The sequence below is a fragment of the Nyctereutes procyonoides genome, unplaced genomic scaffold, assembly GCF_905146905.1.
Source record: "Nyctereutes procyonoides isolate TBG_1078 unplaced genomic scaffold, NYPRO_anot_genome, whole genome shotgun sequence".
Classification (NCBI taxonomy): Eukaryota; Metazoa; Chordata; class Mammalia; order Carnivora; family Canidae; genus Nyctereutes; species Nyctereutes procyonoides.
The window spans coordinates 90,749-109,845 of NW_026575144.1; the positions used below are offsets into that span (position 1 = coordinate 90,749).

The 19,097-nt window shown below is 35.7% G+C and overlaps 1 protein-coding gene across 3 annotated transcripts in view; it reads left to right on the plus strand.

Annotated features, from left to right (window-relative positions):
* Positions 1 to 19,097, plus strand: part of CTNNA3 (catenin alpha 3) — a 1,663,516-nt gene that overhangs the window by 46,035 nt on the left and 1,598,384 nt on the right. For all 3 annotated transcript variants that reach the window (XM_055308926.1, XM_055308927.1, XM_055308929.1), the window contains exon 3: positions 12,375 to 12,567. In XM_055308926.1, the coding sequence (XP_055164901.1) occupies positions 12,375 to 12,567 (193 nt within the window). The remainder of the gene's footprint in view (positions 1 to 12,374; positions 12,568 to 19,097) is intronic.

Below are 19,097 nucleotides of genomic sequence, written 5' to 3' on the forward strand. Positions count from 1 at the left end.
CTACTCTCTTTCATCTTGGTTAGGGTCCATCGTTCTCTCAGGATGCTTGGTGGTGCTTTAGACCCTTCAATCCCAGCTACATCCTCCCTCAGGTGTTTGGCATTATCCATCTACTTCTCAGCCTGTGCTGCAGCATTACCTTGCTTCTCACCTTGGTGGACTCAGGGTAGGCCCACCAGTCTTTAGCACAGCCACATTTTGATTGTCCTTCATGGTATCTAGGATGGTATGGGGCTTATCCATGCCTCATGGAATCAAGAGTGGCTTAGGAAAGCTAAGCTACTCTTTCTTCTACTTATGATTATACTGTGAATGCCAAGATGACACTCTTCCCCCCCGCCCCCAGAGATTGTTCAGAGCAGCCCACGAAGCAGTTTTCTTCCAGAGTTCCAAAGATAAATGGAACCAAGTCTCTGTTTTTAGGATTTCTCCTCAATCATGCTAACACAGCTCCTCAGTCTGAGTGAACCTCAGACAGGAGAAATAAGGAGATGTACCTTATTTGTCTTAATTACTGTCAGCCCTTTCTTCTACTAATCTTTTGGGGCTAGGTGAGGAAACCTTCCCTAATTTGCCCCCTCTATCTGACCTTTTTCATAAAACTCAATGAGCTAGTCTATCAGATCTAGCCTTTGCTAGATAGGAGACAAAATCATTTAGAAAATAATTTTCTTTTCCTTTAATGGCTCCAACAACTATTTTTTTTCTTAAGATCTCAAGAGAATCCACTCTGAAACTCAAAGCTGATCAGTGCTATTTTTGTTCTGAAACTTCTCTCTGTCCCTGGGATAATAGGCCTCATGGCTCAGCCTTGGGACCACAAGAGAATCTGCTTTGACTTTCAAAGCTGATCAATGGTGTTTTTGTTCTGTTTTTTTTTTTTTCTCTCTCTTTCTCCAACTCCCCCCCCCCCCCCCCGCCCGCCCGGGGAATAGACCTCAAGGCTCAGTCTTGGTTTGGAAAGTTCAATATTGACAAAATATTATCTATACTTACACTCTGAAAAGAAGTAATTGATGGTATCTGTTATAATTAATGGTGTTTTAGAATTAAAGGACTGTGGTAATATCATAATGTTATTAAGATGGGACTTTGGGGCATCAAAGGGCAAGGAGTGGCCAATAAGATTCAAGATTGTTGACTGATATTAAATTTTTATAAAAACTGAGGCAGATTTACTGATTTAGAGTCAATGCTGACAATGAGGCAGACACAACCTAATCAATTTTATTATTTTTAAATTGAATAATAATTTACATATAACATTATTCATTTCAGATGTACAACATAATGAATCAGTTTTGTATATATTGTGAAATGATCACCATAGCAAATCTGATTAAGATTCATCATGATACATAGAAGTTATAAATTTTATTTTTTGTGATGAGAACTTTTGAGACCTACTCTCTCAGCAACGTTCAGGTATATAATACAGTATTATTATTTTTTTAAATCGTTTTTTTAATAAATTTATTTTTTATTGGTGTTCAATTTGCCAACATATAGAATAACACTCAGAGCTCATCCTGTCAAGTGCCCACCTCAGTGCCCGTCACCCAGTCACCCCCAGCCCCCGCCCACCTCACTTTCCACCACCCCTAGTTCGTTTCTCAGAGTTAGAAGTCTTTCATGTTCTGTCTCCCTTTCTGATATTTCCCACTTATTTTTTCTCCTTTTCCCTTTATTCCCTTTCACTATTTTTTATATTCCCCAAATGAATGAGACCATATAATGTTTGTCCTTCTCCGATTGACTTATTTCACTCAGCATAATACCCTCCAGTTCCATCCATGTCAAAGCAAATGGTGGATAATACAGTATTATTAACTGTAGTCATCATGCTGTATATTACATCTCCATGACTTATTTATTTTGAAACTGGAAATTTGTACCTTTGACCCCCTTTACCCATTTCACCTAACCCTCTACCTCCCTGTCAACCACCACTGTGTTCCTTTTATCTGTGAACTGTTTTTGTTTTTATTTTAATTTTTTAGAGAGAGAGAGAGATTGAGAGAGTGAGAGTGGGATGGTAAGAGGGGCAGAGAGAGAGGGAGAGAGAGAGAGAGAATCTTAAGCAGGCTCCATGCTCAGCATGGAGCCCAATGTGGAACTTGATCTCATTACCCTGAGATCATAATCTGCACCAAAATCAAGAATTGGATGCTTAACCAACCGAGTCACTCAGGTGCCCTTTGTTTTGTTTTCTAAGTTCTACATGTAAGTGAGATCATATGGTATTTGTCTTTCTCTGACTTATTTCACTTATCACAATGCCCTCTGAGTCCATCCATGTTGTTGCAAATGGCAAAATTTTATTTTTTATGGCTGAATAATATTCCATTGTATATGTAGTATATGTACACCACATTTCTTTATCCATTCATTGGTTGATGGATGCTTAGGTTGTTTCCATATCTTGGCTATTGTGAATAATGCTGCAGTGAACATGAGGTGCTTGTATCTTTTTGAGTTAGTATTTTCATTTTCTTCTAAGAGTACCCAGAAGTAGAACTGCTGGATCATATGGTAGTTCTATTTTTAATTTTTTGAGGAACCTCTATATTGTTTTCCGTAGTGGCTGCACCGTTTATATTTCCACGAACAGTGCCCAAGAGTTCCCTTTTTTCACATCCTTGCCAACACTTACTATTTCCTGTCTTTCTGATAACAGCCATTCAACAGATGTGAGGTGATATATCATTGTAGTTTTGATTTGTATTACTCTGATGATTAGTGACATTGAGCACATTTTCATGTAACTCTTGGTCATCTGTAAGTCTTTTTTTGAAAAATGTCCTCTGGTCCTTTGCTCATTTATAACTGAATTTTTTTTCTGTTGAGTTGTATGAGTTCTTTATTTATTTTGGATATTAACCCCTTATCAGATAAATGATTTGCAAATATTTTCTCCCATAGGTTATCTTTTCTTTTTTAAAAAAAATTTTTTTTTAAATTTTTATTTATTTATGATAGTCACACACACAGAGAGAGAGAGAGGCAGAGACACAGGCAGAGGGAGAAGCAGGCTCCATGCACCAGGAGCCCAACGTGGGATTCAATCCCGGGTCTCCGGGATCACGCCCTGGGCCAAAGGCAGGCGCTAAACCACTGCGCCACCCAGGGTTCCCTAGGTTGTCTTTTCATCTTGTTGATTATTTCCTTTGCTATGCATATTCAATTTTAAACTGAGCATTAACCTTTAAATAGCTTACGGGCTGTAGTCAGACTGCATTTGTATTACTTTAGCATTTTGACCATACAGCTCTACGAATCTAATCATTATGGCCTTTTCTTATTGTTTGTTATCTCTTATTTATACATGATTAGCAGGCAAATTTCTCCTGGTTATTTTCAGTAACAAGGAGTTTTATGTTAGAAGAGAAAAGGAGCAAATCTCATGGCCTAGGGTAGATGGGGAAAAAGGAATCTGGCAACAAATAGTGGGAGCAAAATGCAGGAAACTTTTATAAGTTTGTGTTGGCAAAGCATACGGCATAGTTTATTCAACTTTACAGTTGATAGGGTTATAGTTGCTTATTAAACAAAGGTGAGACACAGCATTACGGATCAAAACCAAATCCCACCATCAGTCACTGCTGAAAGAGGAATGTTGGACGGGATGGACCATGTCACATGACTAAACTACTGCATGTGAAGTCAACCCATTCTTCATTTTAGGGTTAGGTTTGGCTTGATTGGATTTTTCATTTATTTTGTTTCCTTTAAGCATTCAGTGGTTATTGATGGAAAATAATTGTCCTTTCTTTTTCCTTGCTTATCACTTCTTTAAATCAGTACTTCACTACTGACTCACCAAAAGGTTTAATGCTTGATTTAGGTATAAATAGGAACATGAATATAATTTTTCCTTAGTTTGCTTAATTCAATATCTTGATAGTTTTTCACCACAATTTTGGAAACATTTGTTTGTTATAAAGGACACTGTGTGATTACGTTTTTTGTTTTTTGTTTTTTTTTTTACTGAAGCCTAAATTTGTCTTTGACTTATTGCTCTGTATAAAACAAGTATCTTTTCTAAGTAATAGTCACATCCAAAATGGCAAAAGCCACATATCCTGTGATTAATAGGTTAATGGTTGGATTTATTAAAAATACTAACTCTACAGGTTGGGGTGCCCAAAGCTTAGTCCTGCAATTACTCTAGTTGTACTTTGTTTTTGGAAGATATCATCTAGTCTCATGATTTAAAAAAAAATACTGTTCTCAGACATCTTTGAGATTGTAGTAAGACCAGTAAACCATTTATATGTAAATAATTACAATGAAAACGTAAATTATAATAAACATGCTTCCAGCCCTTATCATTCTCAACTCAAGAACTGTATATTAGTTTCTAAATAAACAACTCTAATAGGCAATCTTAATCCTAATGCCCAAAGTTCAGCTCTTGATTTTTCTTCCTTCTCATATCTCCTTAAGTAAACAGTATCTGCATGTACCCAGCTGTTCAGGTCCTATGCCACAGAGTCATTTGTGATTCTCTGTTTCTTTTTAACCCATAACCAATCTATTAGCAAACCTTGTTGTCTTGCCAGATTTACCAGAATTCTGCTACTTCTCAACACATCCACCAGTGAATGCTCCCTAAGGTAGTCTCCACTTGGGATACTGTAATAGCCTGCGAACTGCTTTTCCTTCTCCATTTCTCACCCTTCATCCTTGACCCCTGTCTAATCTGTCATCTATTCTTTAGAGCAGACAGAATGATCCTTTTAAATTTTAGGTCAGATCTTGTTCCTTTCCTGTTGTAAAGCCTTGAATAGCTCCTAATCACAAGAATAGAATTTATTATTATTATTATTATTATTATTATTATTATTATTATTTTCTTTTTTTACAAGAATAGAATTTAGAGTGGATGGTGATCTCCAAGGCCCATACAATTTGGTGCCTCAGTGCCAGCCTGCCCTCATCTCTTATGCTCTGATTCTGCTGTTTAAGTACTCTGGCCTTGCTGTTGCTCTTGGAACACGATAGTCAAACTTCCATTTTGGAACCTTTGTACTTGTCTTTCCTGTTTGGAAAATGTTCCTTTGGATATTTAGATATCTTATTCCCCTGTGTCATTTTTACCAGATCAGAGAGGCCTTCTCTGATACTACCTCTAACTAGCCCTTCCTTATCACATATCTGTTCTCTTGCCCTTCTTTACTTTCTTTTTAGCACAGATCAATGCTCAGTATCATGTTACACAATTATGTATGTATTTGTTTATTCTCTGTCTCTCCTCAGTAGGATGAGGCTCACTGACATATTGTACAGGTTCAGTGCAAGTGCACCAACAATATTTGTTGAATAAATGAAATGTGGAGTCCAGATTTGTTTTGTTTTGTTTTTGGGTGGCAAGTAGCTAAGTAAATACTGGAGGAAACTAATATTTGATATTAGTGTCAGCGTGTGTTTTTTTCCTGGTTGTATTTAAGCTCATATTTTTTTCTAGGAATAAGTATACTTCCTGGATTAGAACATTTGGCTACAGCTGTTCGTGTTGGACATGTAAATCTCTTTGCTTTGTTATGCCATCTGCATGGCCCAGAGGGCTGGGAGAATTGGAGAGGGATCCACATGTGTTTTGTTATCATCCCTCCGTAGCTCCAAGTAATAGCTTGGCTAGCAGTGTTGTTAATCTAACAAACAAACAAAACCCTAAATTATGTTTTAAAAGATGATGGTTGTTTTATACTTTTTGTGTCATTAGTGGTGACACTTATTATAGGCTGAATTGTATCCCTCTCAAATTCATTTGTTGAAGTCCTGGTCCTTAGCACCTCAGATTGTGACTGTATTCGGAGATTTGGCATTTAGGGGGGTAATTAAATTAAAATGAGGTGTTTAGGGTGGGCACTAATCCAGGATGACTGGTGTCCTTATAAAAGGAGATTAGGACATACAGAAAGAGATACCAGGGATGCATGCACACAGAGAAAAGCTATGTCACAGTGAGAAGGTAATGAGAAGAGTGCAAGCCAGTAAGAAAGGCTTACTTTATCACTAACCCTGTGAACACCTTGATCTTGGACTTCCAATCTCCAGAATAGTGAGAAAATAAATTTTGTTGTTTAAGCCACCCCACTCTCTAGTACTTTATACAGCAGGCCTGGCAAACCAATATAAGGATTAAAAAGTGAAAATCAGTAGGGTACCTGGATGGCACAGTTGGTTACGTGACTGGCGCTTGGCTTTGGCTCAGATCGTGATCTCAGGGTCATGATCTCAGGGTCATGAGATGGAGTCCCCAGAGTCTGCTTAAGACTTTTTCTCCCTCTCCTTCTGACCCCTTCACATTGCACTCACATGCATACATGTTCTCTTTCTCTCTCAAATAAATAAACGAGTCTTTTAAAAAAATAAATGTTAAAAAAATGAAAATCAGTAATAAAAATAGTGTGCCTGTTCTTTTTTTACTTATAGTTTGAAAATGAACTATGTGAACTGTGTTTTTTCTTCTTTTTGGCTAGAAAAGGCTCAATATAAGTATATACTTGATTCTAGATCACTCTGAACTGATCAGACTTCAAATAAGCTATGGGAATGGAGACATGCTTTCCTATAGTAGTACACGCGGGAAATGACAAAATATCCTGCATTAAGGAATTCCTTTTGATGAAAACTACCATGTGCTATGGCTGAAATTAAATTTTAATTTTGACTTAGCTATCAGCTGTCTTTGCAACTGAACAAATCATTCAACATTACGGATCTTGGTTTAAGGTCTCCAAAATCTAGAGAGTTTCATTCACTTTTCATTAAGTAAACCATTACTTATTTATTATTTACAGTATGCTAGCTCCGGGTTTTTAGGATGAGGCAGTCATGGTTGCTGCCCTTATCGAGTTCATGGTAAAGCTGGGGAGGTGGTATGATAACAGCTAATTACAAAATGTTATAATGAGTGATGTGAGAGATACATAGGGTGGGGTGGGGTGGGAGGGATGTTTCGGGCTGACTATGCCAAACATTTCTTGTTCTGGGCTTAACAAGTGGTTTGTGGGAAAACTCCACAAATGGAAGATGGGAGTGAATTTAGACAGAAGTGAGATCATAAATTGCCTCATAAACCATGCTTTAGACTTTATCCAAATCATGTTTTAAACTTAATCTTATGGGCAGCTGGGAACCATTGGAGGGTTTTAAACTGATGCAAGCATTTCAGATTTGCATTGTAGAATGATAGCTCTATGAAAGTGTGAGATGAGTTGGGGCACATGATGAGGGCCAGAATCAATGCATATACTTTTTGTAACGATAGAGTGAAGGATAAGACTGAAATTGAGGTGCTGCTTCTGTGTCATGAAGATAGCATGGAAGGAGTGTAGGCCAGGGGAGTAATCTGGAAAGCCCCATGAGAAGCAGTGGCCCTGGGCTGAAGAGGAGGTGATGGAAACTAAAGCTTTTAAAGAGATAGTTTAAAGTACCTAGAGAGGAGGATAATAGGGAGTAGCTCAGATGACCTCTGAATTTTTGCCTTCGTTTAGAGGTGTCAGTCCCTGAGATAAGAAATATAAATGGAGGAGAACAGTTTTGACCCCATAGTCTGCCAAACTTGATTATCTGCCACTCAAACAAAAATAATTTCAATCTCAGCCCCTTTGCCTGTGGTTCCCTTCACTTGGCTCTCTTTCCCTACTATTTGTCCTGTAGAAAACTGTTCTTAAAGGCTCTTCTTGGAAGCCCTACTTAATCCTTGTGAATGGTTGCCATCTCTAGCACTTTCTTTGTACTTATAAGTCTAAGTAGTTATTATTCTGCTTTTTATATTGCAGCTAGTTGTGTATCTCTCGGAGCATACTCATCTTTATTTTCTAAATGTCTAGGATATTGTTTTGAACATAACATGTGCTAAGTAAGTGTTTATTGGCCTAAGATGATGTAAAAGAAGAATGTAGTTGGTATAGGGCGAGTGTTAAATGTCAATTGAGTGGTATACATTTGCTGAGTTCTCAATACTTCAATCTTCCACAGTACTTTTGTTAACACAGTGAAGGTTGTTTTTGGAAGGAAATAAATAACAGTTGAAATTATTAATAACTTGAAGAAGGGACCCTCTCCTCCAAAGAGTAGATGATACTTTTACTTTAAAAGATTTCTGGTTTTACTGTAGACTACTGTCTATAGACAATTTTATTTTTCTACCTTTTACTTTCTTTCAGAACTCTGAAGTTTTTAGCTAATTAATGTGACTTAAATGCCTTATATTTTATTTCACACATTAAAATTAACTCAAGGAAGCAAAAGTAGCTCTGAAAATTCCTGTGAACTATTGGAAGAAGGTTAAAATTCAGTGTTTTAGCTAATAAATAAGAATAAGATGGCTGTTAACATGGCCTTTTTATACTACAATGATGGTAGAATTTAAAAAAGTGGATTGAGAAAGAACATGGTTATAGAATATGAATGTATTAACCCATGTTGGCATTTAGAGAAGACTTTCTACAAAGCTAGCATTTGAAATATTAAATTGTTGTACTAATGCAACAAATCAAAGTAAGTTAAGCCTCATTCCCATATTCTGCAATGCTCCTATTATGCACCAGACTTGCTCTATATAATGACAGTTGATGGCTTGGTTCACTAATCATCTCAGTTTAATTTTCAGTATCTTTGGAACATCTAGAAAAGCACACCTAAATTAGAAAAGATTAGAAAACCCTTTTTTTTTGTATTATAGGTTTTAGTATACAAATATTACATGACATTAAAAATATATCTGGTTTTATGGAATTTAAATGTGCAGAATTGAGGGTTGCTGACGGGAGGTGAGTGGGGGTAATAGGGTAACTGGGTGAAGGGCATTAAGGAGAGCACATTATGTAATGAGTACTGATGAATTATTGAAAACTACATCTGAAACTAATGATGTACTGTATGTTGGCAAATTGAATTTAAATAAAAAAATAAATCTACAGAATTAATAAAACAGAGCATTTCTTCTTTTCAGATTATTTGAAGTATGCAATGTAGGACCATTTCAGTAGGGGAGCTCATTCCTGTATGTATGTGTGAAGATGTGTCCATAGCCTAGCTCAGACTGACAGACTAAAGACAAGTGAGTGAACCAGGCTCTTTAAAAGCCAAAAACTTGGGCAGCCCAGGTGGCTCAGTGGTTTAGTGCCACCTTCAGCCCAGGGCCTGGTCCTGGAGACCTGGGATTGAGTCCTGCGTTGGGCTCCCTGCATGGAGCCTGCTTCTCCCTCTGCCTGTGTTTCTGCCTCTCTCTCTCTCTCTGTGTCTCTCATGAATAAATAAATAAATAAAATCTTAAAAAAAAAAAGAGCCAAAAATTTTCCAAATTAGAGGAACCCTCTAAGGTCTGAGAAAGAGAAGAAGGGGAGTGTTGTACATTAGTGACAAAAAGAAAGGTTAGCAAGACATAGGTTTGGACTTACATTAGAATCATCTTTACTGTAATTGCCAACTAGAGTTTTTGTGTTGCTTATGAAAATATAACTGATTTTATACTAAAAAAGACATGAGGAAATGGGAATTATTTTACAGAATAACCTGAAATCTAATTTTTACTGATTGCTGATATTCCTCCAAGAGATGAGAGACTTTTTCAGATAACAAATGCACCCCTAACCTTTGGTGAAAGTGATCTGTTATCCTGAGTCACAGTCACTGAAGGGAATTGGTTAGATCCTGTAGGTAAGTTGGCGGGGGGGGGGGGGGGGGGGGAGGGGGGGAGGGAAGAAAGGTTTAGTTTTCTTTTTTCCCCTCACAGGATTACCATGCCACCTTTATTTTCTGAAATAAAGTGAATCATTGAAAGTGTCACTTGACTTTAATCAATATTAAATAACGATATTGGGGTATTTCAGAAGACATAGGTAGAAATGATTTATAAATGTGAATAACTTGCAGGTTGCAGTTGCATTTATTTCGATGGAAGCACAATATTCTTTTTTTTTGGAAGCACAATATTCTTATACAATGTTCTTTTCACATTCCTGCTTTGGCATTTATTATAAGGAACAAAACATTTCTGGAATGCTCATTTTAATTTCAAAGCTCAGGCTATTCTATGGAAAACATTTGGCGCATGGAAGATCTGAACAATAATAGAGGAATGTTCAGTGGGAAGCATCATGAATTGTGGCACTTAAAATACATTTTGAAGGAACATTTAGACAATGATACTTATTCTTCATTTTAAACAAAGATTTTAAACTAGGTACTATAATTTGTCTTAATCTGAACAAATATCTTTTAACTCTTAATATATAAATTAGATTGACAATAGTGAGATATTTGCCTTTTGGAGTATGTGAAAACCCATGAATAAGTCAGGCATATTATCATCTTTATTTAATACATAATAAAGACACTTGGCCCTATTTCACTGCTTGTAAAACATATAGGATGTGCTCTGTTAACTGACTTCATCACATTTAGCACAGAGGACCAAGAGCAACACGAGGGTAGCCCCAGGACAAGGATCTCATAACATTTTTTGATTCATGTGGGGAATGGACTAGAAAATGAACATTAAATGTCAACCAATATTTGTGTCATGTTGTGCATTTTACAAGACATTTTACGTATTTAACATTCACACAGTCTTGTAGGATAATATGATTGTTCTTTTCCAAAAAAGGGAACAAAGACTTGCTACAAGGCATTGCACTCTGGGTTGTGAACATGAGAATAAAGCAAATTAGAGTAAAGCAAAGGGTCTAGTGGATGGAGGAGGAGAATTCAAATAATTCAAAAATTATTTTCAACTATGTATTTCCCCTATAGCTTGTAAGTTCTTTCTCAGTTCCTAATTAAAAAACTGGATCCATATACACAAGTAAACAAATATGTTGTGTTCTATAAGCAATAAACAAGCCAAACCTTTAGGGCCTACAGAGCAGGAAAGGTTATGTATAGTCCATTGTCAAACATGTGGTGCATGATTATTATAAAATGCCTTGGCTATTTGATGATATGTAGGATTCTAGCTTTCCATAGGAGTTTCATGGCTTCCATTTTAAATACTGGATACAGGGTTTTTTTCTTCCTCTGCAATAGGGATCTTCCAGATTTGCTTATAAAAATGTTAATCAAATTTATGATTGGTATCCAAGGTGTAATTAAGAAGTGGATGTTTTTTACAGTGTAATTTTGTATGAGGTTTAGTTTCCAAATATAGATGCTTAATTTCTTCTTCTTCTTCTTTTTTTTAAGATTTTATTTATTTGAGAGAGAGAGAGCATGAGTGGGAGAAGGATTAGAGGGAGAGGGACAAGCAGACTCCTTGCTAATTGTGGAGCCTGATGCAGAGCGTGATCTCATGCCCCTGAGATCATGACCTGAGTGAAATCAAGAGTTGGACGCTCAAATGACTGAGCCACGCAGGCACCCCAGGTGCTTAATTTCTATCTCTAAATATTGCTCTTACTATTAGTTTATTATTATTTTAAATGAATTTACAAAACTAATAATGCTCACATTCAGGCAATTCAAAAATATAGGGATTAAAAAGGCCCTCTTTTCAATTACCCCATTCATTAATCCATTTACATAATAAATATTGGACATCTACTTTGTGTGTTGTTATGGGTGTTGGAGAAAAAAACCACACTTTCTGCTTTCATGAAGTTTACATTTTAGTATTAGAAGCATGAAATAAACATATAAACAAAAAATAGCAGGTTTGGTAAGTGTTTTGAGGAAATGTAAAGTGGAATGAAGAGACAGAGAAAGTGGGGATGGGTTGTCAAGAAAATCTTCTTGATGCGAAACTCAGAACAAGACCTGTTTGAGAGACCTCCTGAATTAGGGGAGAGTGGAGGAGACAGATAAGAGAGGTTACAAAAGGCCAATATGTAGGTCATAGTAATGATTTGGGTTTTGTCCCTCTGAGATAGGTAATAAGTGTTTCATGTTTCAGAATGGTACCTTACCCCCTCAACATTGATAATCTCTATACTCACCCTAAATAGACTAATACTTACTGACTTAATTAGGATTATTTTGCCTCCCTCTTAATACGGACTATAGGCTACAAAGTGATATAAATATTATATACAAATATTTATACATACATATAAAATATATGTAATATATTTACCTGTTTTAGTAGTAAACTTGATAAGTTTCCATTCCTGTGGCTCTTCTTTCCTCATGTCTTCCCTTTCTCCTTTCCCACCTTCTTCCTTCTTTCCTTTTAATCTTTATTGGAAGTTCCATAGTGGCTGATAATATTGCTGTTGGTGCCTTGACTTGATTTAGGAGGGCTTACCAGTAGTACCAGGAATAAATCATGTTACTATGAAATACTTCCTTCTGTTTTGGGCTGTGATGTTCCAGGACTGTGTTCTCACAATTTGTCTGATGAATGGCTTATATTTTTCCAATTTTAGGTTACTACACTTGTCAATTGTCCCCAGAATCCTTCCAACAGGAAAAAAGGACGTTCAAAAAGAGCCAGAGTCCTTCTAGCTTCTGTGGAGGAAGCAACTTGGAATTTATTAGACAAGGGAGAGAAGATTGCCCAGGAAGCTACAGTTTTAAAAGAAGAACTTGCTTCTGCACTTGAGGAAGTGCGCAAAGAAAGTGAGTACACTAATTCTGGTTGGGAGCAAACTGTATATCCTTAGGGTGTTAGTTATGGAATTAGATTTGTGAGTGTTTTGTTTTTGTTGACTCGAGTTTATTAGTCTTTTGTAGAGCTCTGAGGAGCTCGCTGTGGGAGGCGGAATGGCTCATTAGCTCCACGGCTCAAGAGTACTACTCCCAGTTCTTTCCCTGTAGGCCACCTTCTCTCCATCATGTGCCGCAGTCTACCCATAATAAACAAAGAGAAGTGTATCCTGTTTTGTCATAGAATATAATGAGAAATGACTAATGAAGCTGAAGGTGTATTTTCTCACACATAAATAAATTATAAAATTCCTAGTTAATAGTTGGAAATAACAAATTATGAACTTGACCACTTAGGAGTACATTTTTTTTTATATTCTAGAGATTTAGAATTCCTAAACTTAAAAAGAAATGCTTTGCAAAACCTATGCATAAATCAAGTTGTTGCTATGTTGATATTATAAAGTGAACATGTACTTTTTACCTTTTGATGTATTTACTTAGGTAAAAACAACGGTTTTCTAATGAATGTAAGTCTCATTGCAGTCTGTTTTTAAAAGAACTGCCCTATTTTTGTATGAGCTTGCTGCAAGGAACTATTTTGAGAGGATAAGAAAACTTAAATATGTCCTGTTCAGCTTTGTGAAGAGACTTGGTGGGTTTGGATATTTCCCTTCCCAACATAACTTTATGAAAATTAGGAATTGTTTGTTAATTAAATAATGAAAATGAATATATTTCTTTTAATAAACTTTAGGTCAAATGTAGGGGAGTTATTTTTTATTTGTTATATATAAACTTTATATGTGATTTATATTTTACTGAGACTCTTCAGAAAATATTAAGAAAACCATAATACCTGAGATAATTTCACATGAATTCACCACTCCTCCCTGCTACCTTAGACCCATTCTTTGTCCTATCCTCTCTGTCCTGGTACTATCATCCACATAGTCATCACGTCAGTGTAGACCCTTCATTTATCATTTCACCCTCTCTTCCAGTTAGTCTCTAAGTTTAACAAATTCTGTCTCCTTTTGTCTCTCAGAAATTTCCCTCTTCTCCATTACTGATGTTGCCTCCTGAATTCAGGATTACTGCATTAGCCTTAACTTATACCAAAGCCAAATATATCTTTTAAAAATGAAAATATGCTCATTTTACTTCTATGCTTAAAATCCTTTTAAAATAGCTTTTGAAGGATTAGAGGGACTGTCTTTCTGGATCAAGTTCAGACTTTTAAACCTAGGTCCCTCAGCATTTCATAATTGGTCTTCTATCATTCTCTTCTTTCTCATTTTCTGATTCTGTCCCCCTTTCAAACTTTCCTACAAACAAGAACTTGAAGTATCTTAAATGGCCTTATGCCTCTGCACCTCTGTTACCAGCTATTCCCTTTCAATCAGCCAATCGTTCATTGCAACAGAACTCAACCCAGATCTTTTCCAGGAATTGCATACTGACCTCATAATGCTATGCTGATTTAGATGTCCCTCTTCTGTGTTCCTGCAGACTCTGAGCATCTCTTTCATAGGATTTACACCACATTTGATTTACTTGTTCAGTAAATCTAGACTCTAAATTCCTTGAAGGTGGCAAATACCAGGTGTTATCTGATGAGCAATACCTGATACATAACATATCATAACAACCACCTGATAATTTTTTTTAAATAAATAAAAAATGGAGCATAATTTTGTCACTTTATATTATAAAATTATGTAATGATTTGATCTTTGCATTTATTTTTAAAAAAGATTTTATCTATTTATTTGAGAGAGAGAGAGAAAGAGAGGGGGGATGAGAATACAAGCAGGGGAAGGGGCAGAAGGAGAAGCAGACTTAGGGGCTCTATTCCAGGACCTGGGGATGGTGACCCAAGCTGAAGGCAAATGCTTAACCACTGAGCCACCCAGGTGCCCTTATCTTTGCATTCATGACATATTATCTTTTATGTTTTTTTTTTTCTGAGTCTTTTGGTAAGGAATATGAATGCTATTCTGGTATTGTTTTGGTCACATAATGTAGTGTATTTGAAAACATAGTTTTTATAAACTACCAATAATATGTAAGACATTGGTCATTCTTAGCAGAGAACAGTAATAGCATAAGTTGTCGTGAAACGATATATCTCTAAGAAAAGTAAGTTAACAGTTTTTGGCTCAATAAAAGAAAATTATTTTAAAGAGAAGGTCTCAAAGAGAAATATGTTTGGATTCTAGGATTATGCAGTACATCCTTCACTGTGTTCTATTATAATGTGTGAAATCGTATTATGTGATATATATGGCATATGCTGTATACACAACAAATACATTTGGTTAAAAATCACCAAGTGCTTTATACTCTGATTCTTTTTGACAAACTGCCAAATTGAACTACCGCCACTTGAGTGTGGGAGGAAAGCAGTGAAATGGCAAATGGTTCTGGAATTTGGGGAATGGCCAATGCTTATCCTATGGATAGCAGAGATAGTAACAGTGAGAGCACTGTTTCGAAAAACTTGGAAGGAATTTTAGCTCTGTGGTAGGGTTGAAGTATCAGGAGAATGAATTCTGATTCAAGTAACTCTTTGATACTAGAAACATATTTTAGTTTCCTGCCTTTTTTTTTTAAGGGCTTTGCCCAGTGGCATAATATGAAGGACTAACGAAGAGCAAAAAATAAGTTCAAAGTATTTGGGAAAGTGAAAAAATATTGGAGGTAGAAGGATATTTTTATTTATATATTTATTGACTTATTTTCAAGGAGAGTTTGACTCTAATTTAGAAAATTTCTTCTACTAAAGACTGTAATTTATGTAGCATTATAACAGGATTCTGTTTTATTCTGTTTACTGAATTTTTTGGCTGTAGTTAGAGACTTGAAATGATAAATAATGTGAGCATTTAATTACCTAAAGAATTTGCCTATGGAAGATAAGGGCATGGATAGTATTAGGGAGGATGGTGAAAGCAAAGGTCATAAGTAGGCAGACTTGTAGAGATGCAGCAAAGGTGGCCCACATAGTGATTATTTATCTTTCCCTCATGATCCTACAGGTTACCCCTATATTTACATCTATAGAATGGCAAAGTATTAAACCCAGTATTTTATTTAAGTGGTTTTAGAATATTCACATAACAGTTAGCTAGGAATTAGCTAAGAATTGTTTATACTGTTTGGACTACATGTTTTGTCTATAGCATATATGCTACCTTCCTATAGCCTCTTGTGTACCCCTGCAATGTATAGACATTGCTTCTAAGTCAAACAGTTGGTTATATTTAAAGCTTTTTAATGGTTTACTGAGAATAAGAAATATAGGAAAATGCATACATTATTGTGAACAACTCAATACGGTTTCACATTGTAAACACACAATGTAACCTCCACCCAGATCAAGTAATAGAAACTTATCAGAATCCTTAAAGCACCCCTTGTGCCTCCAACCAGTTACTACTTCCTCACCTCAAAGGTAACAATTATCCTAGGTTCTTACATAGGTTCATTTTTTGATTCTTTTGACTTTACGTGAGTAGGATCATATAGTTTGCTATCTCTTGAGTTTGATTTCTTTTGCTCAATGTTACACTTGTGAGATCTCAACATATAGTAGTTCATTAATTTCATTGATGAATAGATCATAATTTATTTATTCATGTTAGATTGATGGATAGTTGAGTTTTTTTTTTCAGTTTTTGGCCTTAATAAGTAGTGCTGCTGTGTACTTATTTGTGCATTACTTTTGGTGTGTGAATGTACATTATGCTGGGTTACACTTAGGATGAAATTGCTAGTTCATAAGGTATACACTCAGCTTTAATAGATTTTACCAAACAGTTTTCCAAAGTGGATTTTCCAACTGACATTCTCATCACTAATGTATAAGAATTCCAGTTGCTCTCTACATTCTAGCTAACTTGGTGTTAGTAAGTGTTAGTGTTTTTGATTCAAGTATATGTAGTGGTTTTATATTGTAGTTTTAATTTTTATTTCTCTAGTGACTTTTTGTGTGTTCTAGATGTGAGTCTTTTGTTAGTTGCGGTTATTAAAAATGTCTTCACTCTTTCATTATATTAAGCATTTTTGATATTTAGAAGCAATTTTGAAAAATTCCAGTTAATTATCTTATTCCTTTATGGAAAGAGATTTTTCTGTTCTGTTAAAAAAAACTTTGCCTATTGTAAATCAAGAAAATCTCATATGATTTCATATGAAATGAATATCTTCTCATATGAAATCATCTACAGTCTTTATTGTTTTGCCATTACAATCTACCTAGAAATAAATTTTTATGAATGGTGTGAGTTAGGGTTCATGATTCATTTTCTTTTTCATATGGGAATTCATTTGATTCAGTATTATGTGGATGCAATAGAAGTATCAGTATAGCTATTGAAAAAAATTATTCTTTCTCAATTGAATTTCTTTTGCACCTTTTTTGAAAATCACTTGACCATTATCTGTTGTCTACTTAGGAACTCTGTTCTGTTTCATTGATTTGTATGTCTGCCCTTATACCAGTGACATGTTGTCTTGATTATTGTACCTCAGAGTAAATGTTAAAATAAAAATTATCTTGATTTTGTAATTCTAGATCCCTTGCACTTCCATAGAAAGTTTTGAATCAGCTTCTTAATTTTTACAAGAAAGCCTGCTGGGATTTTTATTGGGATTAAATTGGATGTATATATCAATTTGTGCTGAACTGACATTTTAATAGTAAAGAGTCTTCTGATTCTAAAACATGTATTCATTTTTGTGATATTGTAAAATACTTTAAAGATTTAAATTTTATATCTATCTATTTGTATTTATTTATTTATTAAAGATTTATTTACTTTAGAGAGAGAAAGAGAGGGAGCATGAGTAGAGGGAGGGGCAGAGGAGGAGAGAGAATTTCAAGTGGACTGTGCTGAGCAGAGAGCTGGACGTGGGGCTCAATTTCATGACCATGAGATCATAACCAGAGGGAAACCAAGAGAAGGGTGCTCAACCAGCTGTGCCAGCCAGACACCCCTTTTACATATATGTTTAAATTTAGGATACTTTCCCCCTGCTCTTCCAATCTGTTTGTAAGTCTATCCAGTGAACTTTTCACATTACTTGCTGTACATTTTTAATTTTTGAATTTTCATTTGTTTTTAAAAAATAGTTTTCATTTCTATGGAAACAGAAATAGCTTTCATTTGTCTAACTTCTTTCCAAATTCCAATTCCCTGCTGAAGTTTTCATCTTGCCATTATTTCTCTTGAACATTTCAATTATAGTTAACTTCTCTATACAGATATATGGCTCTCTTATAGACTTCTTTTCTAAAATTTTTATTTATTTTATTTTTTAAAAGATTTTTATTTATTTATTCATGAGAGACCCACAGAGAGAGAGAGAGAGAGAGAGAGAGAGAGAGAGGCAGAGACACAGGCAGAGGGAGAAGCAGGCTCCACGTAGGGAGCCTGACGTGGGACTTGATCCCGGGTCTCCAAGATCAGGCCCTGGACTGAAGGCGGTGCTAAACCGCTGAGCCACCCAGGCTGCCCTCTTTTTTTTTTTTTTTTTAAAGATTTTATTTATTTATTCATGAGGCACACACACACACACACACACACACACACACACACAGAGGCAGAGATGTAGGCAAAGGGATAAGCAGGATCCCTGCAGGAAGCCCAGTGTGGGACTTGATCCCCAGACCCAGGATCATGCCCTGAGCCGAAGGCAGACACTCAACCACTAAGTCACCCAAGCATCCCTATGGGTTTGTTTCTATTGTCTGTTCTTTTGCTTTTTCAAGCACCTCATTTTGTTTCCTGGTATCTTGGATACTTTTTGATTGGATGCTGGGCGTTTTGTATGACAGATTGTAGAATTAATTTTTAAAGGTTGGCCTAGTTTTGGCTAGCTGTTATTCTTGGGTGTAGCACCTCAGAAATCTGAATTGAAAGTATGAGATATTTTGGATTTCCTCCTAGGCGGACTCAGAGCTCCAATTTTGTCTCCCTGACTTTCTGAAGGAGGGAAAAACTATTTCCTCAGCTTCTCCTTCTCTTAGCTGCCATATTCTTTTGACTTCTGTCTTATTCAATCTTTCTACCATTTGCTTTCTCATAATCATAACCAGAAAGTCATCACCAGGTGGATTTTTAGGATCCAAATATCAAAAACAAATATTAAAAACTCATTAAAAATAGGATGAATATTTTAAGGCCTTGGGTATGTAATAGAGTTTATTAAAGATGAGACAAAAAGCTGTAAAGAAAAGACTAATGTATTCTATTATATAAAAATTAAGAACTTTTTTATATCGAAAAATTCTTAAAGAACATGAAAAGACACAACTGGGGAAAATATTGACAATAAGGGATAATCAAAAGAACACAAATCAATAAGCAAAAGAAAATTGGTATAAAAAGAATTTTACAGAGGAATAAACAGTGAAAATGTAAAGAGACATTCAGCTTCACTGGTGATCAGAGATATGCAAAAGAGGTATCATTTTATGCAATTCAGTTGACAGAAAT